Here is a 10540-nt window from a genome sequence, read left to right on the forward strand (position 1 = left end):
TGACAGTGCTGAGGGAGTGCTGCACTGTCGGAGGGGCAGTACTGAGGGAGTGCTGCACTGTCGGAGGGGCAGTACTGAGGGAGTGCCGCACTGTCGGACGGGCAGTACTGAGGGAGTGCTGCACTGTCGGAGGGGCAGTACTGATGGAGAGCCGCACTGTCGGAGGGGCAGTACTGAGGGAGTGCCGCACTGTCGGAGGGGCAGTACTGAGGGAGTGCTGCAATGTCGGAGGGGCAGTACTGAGGGAGTGCCGCACTGTCGGAGGGGCAGTACTGAGGGAGTGCCGCACTGTCGGAGGGGCAGTACTGAGGGAGTGCTGCAATGTCAGAGGGGCAGTACTGAGGGAGCACTGCATTGTTGGAGGGGCAGTACTGAGGGAGAGCCGCACTGTCGGAGGGGCAGTACTGAGGGAGTGCTGCAATGTCAGAGGGGCAGTACTGAGGGAGTGCTGCATTGTCGGAGGGGCAGTACTGAGGGAGTGCCGCACTGTCGGAGGGGCAGTACTGAGGGAGTGCTGCAATGTCAGAGGGGCAGTACTGAGGGAGCACTGCATTGTTGGAGGGGCAGTACTGAGGGAGAGCCGCACTGTCGGAGGGGCAGTACTGAGGGAGTGCCGCACTGTCGGAGGGGCAGTACTGAGGGAGTGCTCACTGTCGGAGGGGCAGTACTAAGGGAGCGCTGCACTGTCGGAGGGGCAGTACTGAGGGAGTGCTGCACTGTCGGAGGGGCAGTACTGAGGTAGCACTGCACTGTCGGAGGGGCAGTACTGAGGGAGCACCGCACTGTCGGAGGGGCAGTACTGAGGGAGAGCCGCACTGGTGGAAGGGCAGTACTGAGAGAGCGCTGCACTGTCGGAGGGGCAGTACTGAGGGAGTGCTGCACTGTCGGAGGGGCAGTACTGAGGGAGTGCTGCACTGTCGGAGGGGCAGTACTGAGGGTGTGCTGCACTGTCGGAGGGGCAGTACTGAGAGAGCGCTGCACTGTCGGAGGGGCTGGGCGGGAGTTCTGATTCGGGGGCCGAGAAGCAGGACGGGGGAAAGCAGAGAGAACGAGAGAGAGCGACATTGTCTTCCCCCCTTATCAACGTATCGCCATTAGCTCCCGGAGCTCCTCGACCATCGGTCCGATCGGTCCTTGTGTTTATACTGCCGTCCCGTTTGTTGGTTTCGACTCTCTCTGCCGCAGTTCGATCTCTCCGGGGTTTGCCGTCCACGCCCCCTCCCCTCCCCTCCCCCACTGTCCCACCGGCCGTTATTCGTTGGAGGCATCGGGCGCAGAAGGCTCGGGGGGGCTCCCACTGGCTTCTGTCTCCTCGCCAGCCTCTTCCAGCTTGTCCTTGTAGCCTCGCTTAAAAAAACCGACCTGTGGGAGGGAGAGGGGGGAAAAACATGGTGTAAGAAGGCGGGAGAATGAGTCAGATCCCTATCACGGCACTGCAATAAATCCTCCCCACCTCACAGGGGCGCTGCAGTAACTCCTGCCCACCTCACGGGGGCGCTGCAGTAACTCCTGCCCACCTCACGGGGGCGCTGCAGTAACTCCTGCCCACCTCACGGGGGCGCTGCAGTAACTCCTGCCCACCTCACAGGGGCGCTGCAGTAACTCCTCCCCACCTCACGGGGTGCTGCAGTAACTCCTGCCCACTTCACGGGGGCGCTGCAGTAAATCCTCCCCACATCACGGGGTGCTGCAGTAACTCCTCCCCACCTCACGGGGTGCTGCAGTAACTCCTGCCCACTTCACGGGGGCGCTGCAGTAACTCCTCCCCACATCACGGAGTGCTGCAGTAACTCCTGCCCACCTCATGGGGGCGCTGCAGTAACTCCTGCCCACCTCACAGGGGCGCTGCAGTAACTCCTGCCCACCTCACGGGGGCACTGCAGTAACTCCTGCCCACCTCACGGGGGCGCTGCAGTAACTCCTGCCCACCTCACGGGGGCGCTGCAGTAACTCCTGCCCACCTCACGGGGGCGCTGCAGTAACTCCTGCCCACCTCACGGGGGCGCTGCAGTAACTCCTGCCCACCTCACGGGGTGCTGCAGTAACTCCTGCCCACCTCACGGGGTGCTGCAGTAACTCCTGCCCACTTCACGGGGACGCTGCAGTAACTCCTGCCCACTTCACGGGGGCGCTGCAGTAAATCCTCCCCACATCACGGGGTGCTGCAGTAACTCGTGCCCACCTCACGGAGTGCTGCAGTAACTCCTGCGCACCTCACGGGGGCGCTGCAGTAACTCCTGCCCACCTCACGGAGTGCTGCAGTAACTCCTGCCCACCTCACGGAGTGCTGCAGTAACTCTTGCCCACCTCACGGGGGCGCTGCAGTAACTCCTGCCCACCTCACGGGGACGCTGCAGTAACTCCTGCCCACCTCACGGGGGCGCTGCAGTAACTCCTGCCCACCTCACGGGGGCGCTGCAGTAACTCCTGCCCACCTCACGGGGTGCTGCAGTAACTCCTGCCCACCTCACGGGGTCCTGCAGTAACTCCTGCCCACCTCACGGGGGTGCTGCAGTAACTCCTCCCCACCTCACGGAGTGCTGCAGTAACTCCTGCCCACCTCACGGGGGCGCTGCAGTAACTCCTGCCCACCTCACGGGGGCGCTGCAGTAACTCCTGCCCACCTCACGGGGTGCTGCAGTAACTCCTCCCCACCTCACGGGGGCGCTGCAGTAACTCCTGCCCACCTCACGGGGTGCTGCAGTAACTCCTGCCCACCTCACGGGGTGCTGCAGTAACTCCTGCCCACCTCACGGGGTGCTGCAGTAACTCCTGCCCACTTCACGGGGTGCTGCAGTAACTCCTGCCCACCTCACGGGGCGCTGCAGTAACTCCTGCCCACATCACGGGGTGCTGCAGTAACTCCTGCCCACCTCACGGGGGTGCTGCAGCAACTCCTCCCCGCCTCACGGGGGCGCTGCAGTAACTCCTGCCCACTTCACGGGGGCGCTGCAGTAAATCCTCCCCGCCTCACGGGGGCGCTGCAGTAATTCCTCCCAGCCTGAGGATGGCACTACAGTAACTTCTCCCAGCCTGGGGGAGGCGCTGCAGTAACCCCACCCAGCCTGGAGGAGGTGCTGCAGTAACCCCACCCAGCCTGGAGGAGGCACTACAGTAACCTCACCCAGTCTGGAGGAGGCGCTGCAGTAACCCCTCCAAGCCTGGGGGAGGCGCTGCAGTAACCCCACCCAGCCTGGAGGAGGCGCTGTAGTAACCCCACCCAGCCTGGAGGAGGCGCTGCAGTAACCCCTCCAAGCCTGGGGGAGGTGCTGCAGTAACCCCTCCCAGCCTGGGGGAGGCGCTGCAGTAGTTCCTCCAAGACTGAGCGAGGCACTGCAATAACACTTCTCAGCCTGTTGGAGACAATGCAGGAACTCCTCCAAACCTGAAGGAGGCGTTGCAGTAATAGTGAGGTTGGGGATAGTATCAAACAGGAAATTAGGGTTGCATGCAATAAAGGTACAGCAGTTATCATGGGTGACTTTATTCTACATATAGATTGGGGTAACCAAACTGGTAGCAATACGGTGGAGGAGGATTTCCTGGAGTGTATAAGGGATGGCTTTCTAGACCAATATGTCGAGGAACCAACTAGAGAGCTGGCCATCCTAGACTGGGTGTTGTGTAATGAGAGAGGATTAATTATCAATCTCGTTGTGCGAGGGCCCTTGGGGAAGAGTGACCATAATATTGTCGAATTCTTTATTAAGATGAAGAGTGACACAGTTAATTCAGAGACTAGAGTCCTGAACTTAAAGAAAGGTAATTTCGACAGTATGAGACGTGAATTGGCTAGGATAGACTAACAAATGATACTTAAAGGGTTGATGGTGGATAGGCACTAGCAGACATTTAAAGATCACATGGATGAACTTCAGCAATTGTACATCCCTGTCTGGCGTAAAAATAAAACGCGGAAGGTGGCTCAACCGTGGCTAACAAGGGAAATTAAGGATAGTGTTAAATCCAAGGAAGAGGCATATAAATTAGCCAGAAAAAGCAGCAAACCTGAGGACTGGGAGAAATTTGTAATACAGCAGAGGAGGACAAAGGGTTTAATTAGGAGGGGGAAAATAGAATATGAGAGTAAGCTTGCAGAGAACATAAAAACTGACTGCAAAAGCTTCTACAGATACGTGAAGAGAAAAAGATTGGTGAAGACAAATGTGGATCCCTTACAGTCAGAATCAGGCAAATTTATAATGGAGAACAAAGAAATGGCAGACCAATTGAACAAATACTTTGGTTCTGTCTTCACTAAGGAAGACACAAATGACCTTCCAGAAACAGCAGGGGACCGAGGGTCTAGCGAGAAGCAGGAACTGAAGGAAATCCTTATTAGTCAGCAAATTGTGAGGAAAATTGATGGGATTGAAGGCCGATAAATCCCCAGGGCCTGACAGTCTGCATCCCAGAGTACTTAAGGAAGTGGCCCTCGAAATAGTGGATGCATTGGTGGTCATTTTCCAACATTCTGTAGACTCTGGATCAGTTCCTATGGACTGGAGGGTAGCTAATGTCACCCCACTTTAAAAAAAAGGAGGGAGAGAATAAACAGGGAATTATAGACCGGTTAGCCTGACATCGGTGGTGGGGGAAATGTTGGAATCAATTATTAAAGATGTAATAGCAGCGCATTTGGAAAGCAGTGACAGGATCAGTCCAAGTCAGCATGGATTTATGAAAGAGAAATCATGCTTGACAAATCTTCTAGAATTTTTTGAGGATGTAACGAGTAGAGTGGACAAGGGGGAGACAGTGAATGTGGTGTATTTCGACTTTCAAAGGACTTTTGACAAGGTCCCACACAAGAGATTAGTGTGCAAAATTAAAGCACATGGTATTGGGGGTTTGTACTGACATGGATAGAGAACTGATTGGCAGACAGGAAGCAAAGAGTAGGAATAAACGGGTCCTTTTCAGAATGGCAGACAGTGACTAGTGGGGTATCGCAAGGTTCAGTGCTGGGGCCCCAGCTATTTACAATATACATTAATGATTTAGACAAAGTAATTGAATGTAATATCTCCAAGTTTGCAGATGATACTAAGCTGGGTGGCAGTGTGAGCTGTGAGGAGGATGCTATGAGGCTGCAGGGTGACTTGGACAGGTTAGGTGAGTGGGCAAATACATGGCAGATATAATGTAGATAAATGTGAGGTTATCCACTTTGGTGGAAAAACAAGAAAGCAGAATATTATCTGAATGGTGACAGACTAGTAAAAGGGGAGGTGCAACGAGACCTGGGTGTCATGGTACATCAGTCATTGAAAGTTGGCATGCAGGTACAGCAGGCGGTTAAGAAAGCAAATGGTATGTTGGCCTTCATAGCGAGAGGATTTGAGTATAGGAGCAGGGAGGTCTTACTGCAGTTGTAGAGGGCCTTGGTGAGGCCACACCTGGAGTATTGTGTTCAGTTTTGGTCTCCTAATCTGAGGAAGGACATTCTTGCTATTGAGGGAGTGCAGCGAAGGTTCACCAGACTGATTCCCGGGATGGCTGGACTGACAAATGAAGAGAGACTGGGTCGACTAGGCTTATATTCAATGGAATTTAGAAGAATGAGAGAGAATCTCATAGAAACATATAAAATTCTGACGGGGCGGGACAGGTTAGATGCGGGAAGAATGTTCCCAATGTTGGGGAAGTCCAGGATAAGGGGTAAGCCATTGAGGACCGAGATGAGGAGAAACTTCTTCACCCAGAGAGTGGTGAACCTGTGGAATTCTCTACCACAGAAAGTTGTTTAGGCCAGTTCGTTAGATATATTCAAAAGCGAGTTAGATGTGCCTCTTACGGCTAAAGGGATCAAGGGGTATGGAGAGAAAGCAGGAAAGGGGTACTGAGGGAATGATCAGCCATGATCATATTGAATAGTGGTGCAGGCTCAAAGGGCCGAATGGCCTACTCCTGCACCTATTTTCTATATTTCCTCCCAGCCTGAAGGCGGCACATGTAGTAACTCCTCCCAGGCTGAAGGAGGCGCTGCAGTAACTCCTCCCAGCCTGAAGGAGGCACTGTAGTAACTCCTCCCAGGCTGAAGGAGGCGCTGCAGTAACTCCTCCCAGGCTGAAGGAGGCGCTGCAGTAACTCCTCCCAGCCTGAAGGAGGTGCTGCAGTAACTCCTCCCAGCCTGAAGGAGGTGCTGCAGTAACTCCTCCCAGGCTGAAGGAGGTGCTGCAGTAACTCCTCCCAGGCTGAAGGAGGTGCTGCAGTAACTCCTCCCAGCCTGAAGGTGGCGCTGCAGTAACTCCTCCCAGCCTGAAGGTGGCGCTGCAGTAACTCCTCCCAGCCTGAAGGTGGCGCTGCAGTAACTCCTCCCAGCCTGAAGGAGGTGCTGCAGTAACTCCTCCCAGGCTGAAGCAGGTGCTGCAGTAACTTCTCCCAGGCTGAAGGAGGTGCTGCAGTAACTCCTCCCAGCCTGAAGGTGGCGCTGCAGTAACACCTGCCAGCCTGAAGGTGGCGCTGCAGTAACACCTGCCAGCCTGAAGGTGGCGCTGCAGTAACTCCTCCCAGCCTGAAGGTGGCGCTGCAGTAACTCCTCCCAGCCTGAAGGCGGCGCTGCAGTAACTCCTCCCAGCCTGAAGGAGGTGCTGCAGTAACTCCTCCCAGCCTGAAGGAGGTGCTGCAGTAACTCCTCCCAGCCTGAAGGAGGCGCTGCAGTAACTTCTCCCAGGCTGAAGGTGGCGCTGCAGTAACTCCTCCATGCCTGAAGGAGGTGCTGCAGTAACACCTCCATGCCTGAAGGTGGCGCTGCAGTAACTCCGCCATGCCTGAAGGAGGTGCTGCAGTAACTCCTCCATGCCTGAAGGAGGCGCTGCAGTAACACCTCCATGCCTGAAGGAGGTGCTGCAGTAACACCTCCATGCCTGAAGGAGGTGCTGCAGTAACTCCTCCATGCCTGAAGGAGGCGCTGCAGTAACACCTCCATGCCTGAAGGAGGTGCTGCAGTAACTCCTCCCAGGCTGAAGGCGTTGCTGCAGTAACTCCTCCCAGGCTGAAGGCGTTGCTGCAGTAACTCCTCCATGCCTGAAGGAGGTGCTGCAGTAACTCCTCCATGCCTGAAGGCGTTGCTGCAGTAACTCCTCCCAGGCTGAAGGCGTTGCTGCAGTAACTCCTCCATGCCTGAAGGAGGCGCTGTAGTCAGTCTGCCCAGCTCCCACCCTCACTGCCTCCAAGTCTTGCCCACTGACCTTATAAAGGATAGCGGCCACGATAGCCAGCAGGACCAATCCACCTATTGTGCTGCCCACGATAATCGGCAGCGGGTTGAACACTTCCACGATCTCAACCCTTGTCTTGACCTGCAGACGGTACAGAAAGAGGTCACATTAGCGAGGGGGGGAGAGGAGGACACGACTATCTCCCTGCCCGGCAAATCTAAACCTCACGTCTCCCGAACTGGGCTTCCCACCCCACACATCCTCCGCAACCCCCACCCGCCCGTCTCTGCTCCGTACACCAAGACCACCTACTCCCCAACTCCCCGGAGCATCGCCCATTCTCCGCCCCACCTCAGCTCATCTGCTGCTGTAACCACCTCAGCCCCTGCCCCATTTCCCCCCCCAGACTCGACTGTCCCAATGCTCTCCCAGCTTCCATCCTCAGTAACCATCAGTTTATCTTTATCTCCTGCTTGCTGCCCCCCGTGTCCGAACTCGCCCTGAGCCCCGTTCACACATCACCCCCTGTGCTCGCTGACCTACATTCGCTCCCAATCCGGCAACACCTCGATTATAAAATTCTCATCCTGGTCTTCAAATCTCACCATGATCATTGCCCCGTCCTTTTCTCTGTAACCTCTTCCAGCCCCTACACCCCTCCCTATCTCTGTAACTCCTCCAGCCCCTACACCCCTCCCTATCTCTGTAATCTCCTCCAGCCCCTACACCCCTCCCTATCTCTGTAATCTCCTCCAGCCCCTACACCCCTCCCTATCTCTGTAACTCCTCCAGCCCCTACACCCCTCCCTATCTCTGTAACTCCTCCAGCCCCTACACCCCTCCCTATCTCTGTAACCTCCTCCAGCCCTACACCCCTCCCTATCGCTGTAACCTCCTCCAGCCCTACACCCCTCCCTATCTCTGTAACACCTCCAGCCCCTACACCCCTCCCTATCTCTGTAACTCCTCCAGCCCCTACACCCCGCCCTATCTCTGTAACTCCTCCAGCCCCTACACCCCGCCCTATCTCTGTAACTCCTCCAGCCCCTACACCCCTCCCTATCTCTGTAACCTCCTCCAGCCCCTACACCCCTCCCTATCTCTGTAACCTCCTCCAGCCCTTACACCCCTCCCTTTCTCTGTAACCCCCTCCAGCCCCGACATCCCTCCCTATCTCTGTAACCTCCTCCAGCCGCTACACCCCTCCCGATCTCTGTAACCTCCTCCAGCCGCTACACCCCTCCCCATCTCTGTAACCTCCTCCAGACCCTACACCCCTCCCTATCTCTGTAACCTCCTCAAGCCCCGACATCCCTCCCTATCTCTGTAACCTCCTCCAGCCGCTACACCCCTCCCCATCTCTGTAACCTCCTCCAGACCCTACACCCCTCCCTATCTCTGTAACCTCCTCAAGCCCCGACATCCCTCCCTATCTCTGTAACCTCCTCCAGCCTCAATAACCCTCTGAGATTCTGTAACTCCTCCAATTCTAACCTCTTTCACATTCCCCCGATTTCCATCGCTCCATCATCGGCGGCCATGCCTTCAGCTGCCTGGGCCTTGAGCTCTGGAATTCCCTCCTGAACCTCTCTGCCTCTCTCTCCTCCTTCAAGCCACTCCTTAAAGCCTCCCTCTTTGACCGAGCGTTTGGTCACCTGTCCCTAATATCTCTGTCTGTGGCTCGGTGTCAGACATTCCTGCGAAGCTCCTTGGGGAGGTTCTGACAGCGTTAAAGTCGCTGTATTGATGTGAGAGGTTGTCCGCCTGCCTTTAGCCCCACGGGGCCGTTCCCGCTCGGACGCCTCGATCGAGGCGGGAGTCGGTGCTCACCGCGCGCGGGGGACGATGGACGCAGGGAGGGGTTCGGTGGGGGGAGGGCACAGTACGGGGAAGGAATCACTCACTGTGGCCTGCAGAAAGCGGTTGGTAGCCTGTGACACATGGATGTACTTGGTCTCATCGTAGCCCACCGCCGCAAAACTCACCAGCATCAGCTCCTGGGCGCGCACCTGCAACGTAAGAAGGTCGGTGTTGGAATCCACGTCGTAAGAGCTGGACAGGGTATGGGGATTGTGTGGGACAGGCTGGATGGACCAGGTGATCTTTACCTGTCCGTTATTGGTCGTATGTTCGTACCTCCAAGTTCCCCTCCAAGTCACACGCCATCCTGACTTGGAACTATATCGGCCATTCCTTCATCGTCACTGGGTTGAAATCCTGGAACCCTCCCTAACAGCACTGTGGGAGCACCTTCACCACACGGACTGCAGCGGTTCAAGAAGGCGGCTCACCATCTTCTCAAGGGCAATTAGGGATGGGCAATAAATGCCGGCCTTGCCAGCGACGCCCACATCCCAGGAATGAATAAAATAAATTCTCTGTCTCTCTCTCTCTCCTCCTTTAAGATGCTCCTTAAAACCTCTCTTTCACCAAGCTTTTGGTCACCTGTCCTCATATCTCCTGATTTTTCTCGGATTCTCGCTCCTGTGAAACAACTTGGGATTATTTTACAGCATTAAAGGAAATTAATGCAAGTTGTTAAATCTACCTTTTTTTGGAAAAGTAAAGACTTGCATTTATATAGCGCCCTTCACCACCTCAAGTCGTCCCAAAACGCTTCACAGCCAATGAAGTACTGTTGGAGTGTAGTCACTGTTGTAATGTGGGAAACGCAGCAGCCAATTTGCGCACAGCAAGCTCCCACAAACAGCAATATAATGACCAGATCATCGGTTTTAAGTGTAGGTTGAGGGATAAACATTGGCCCCAGGACACCAGAGAGAACTCCCCTCTGCTCTTCTTCCAATAGTGACCTTGGGATCTTTTATGTCCACCTGAGAGAGCAGACGGGGTCTTGGTTTAACGTCTCATCTGGAAGACGGCACCTCGCTCAGTACTGCCCCTCCGACAGTGAACGGCCTCCTCCTGTTCCTAATGTAACAGGTTCGAGGGGCTGAATGGCCTCCTCCTGTTCCTGTGCAACAGGCTCGAGGGGCTGAATGGGCCTCCTCCTGTTCCTGTGTAACAGGCTCGAGGGGCTGAATGGCCTCCTCCTGTTCCTGTGCAACAGGCTCGAGGGGCTGAATGGGCCTCCTCCTGTTCCTGTGTAACATGCTCGAGAGGCTGAATGGATCTCCTCCTGTTCCTGTGTAACAGGCTCGAGGGGCTGAATGGGCCTCCTCCTGTTCCTGTGTAACAGGCTCGAGGGGCTGAATGGGCCTCCTCCTGTTCCTGTGTAACAGGCTCGAGGGGCTGAATGGGCCTCCTCCTGTTCCTGTGTAACAGGCTCGAGAGGCTGAATGGGCCTCCTCCTGTTCCTGTGTAACAGGCTCGAGGGGCTGAATGGGCCTCCTCCTGTTCCTGTGTAACAGGCTCGA

At 55.7% G+C, this 10540-nt stretch overlaps 1 protein-coding gene across 1 annotated transcript in view; it reads right to left on the minus strand.

Annotated features, from left to right (window-relative positions):
- Nucleotides 1-241: 241 nt before the first annotated feature.
- Nucleotides 242-10540, minus strand: part of LOC139248108 (integrin alpha-D-like) — a 203814-nt gene continuing 193515 nt past the window's right edge. The window contains exons 24-26 of the mRNA XM_070871858.1: nt 9068-9172; nt 7194-7304; nt 242-1362 (exon numbers count right to left, since the gene is read on the minus strand). Coding sequence (XP_070727959.1) covers nt 1252-1362; nt 7194-7304; nt 9068-9172 — 327 coding nt within the window. The 3' untranslated portion in view covers nt 242-1251. The remainder of the gene's footprint in view (nt 1363-7193; nt 7305-9067; nt 9173-10540) is intronic.

Source organism: Pristiophorus japonicus, unplaced genomic scaffold, assembly GCF_044704955.1.
Source record: "Pristiophorus japonicus isolate sPriJap1 unplaced genomic scaffold, sPriJap1.hap1 HAP1_SCAFFOLD_29, whole genome shotgun sequence".
Classification (NCBI taxonomy): domain Eukaryota; kingdom Metazoa; phylum Chordata; class Chondrichthyes; family Pristiophoridae; genus Pristiophorus; species Pristiophorus japonicus.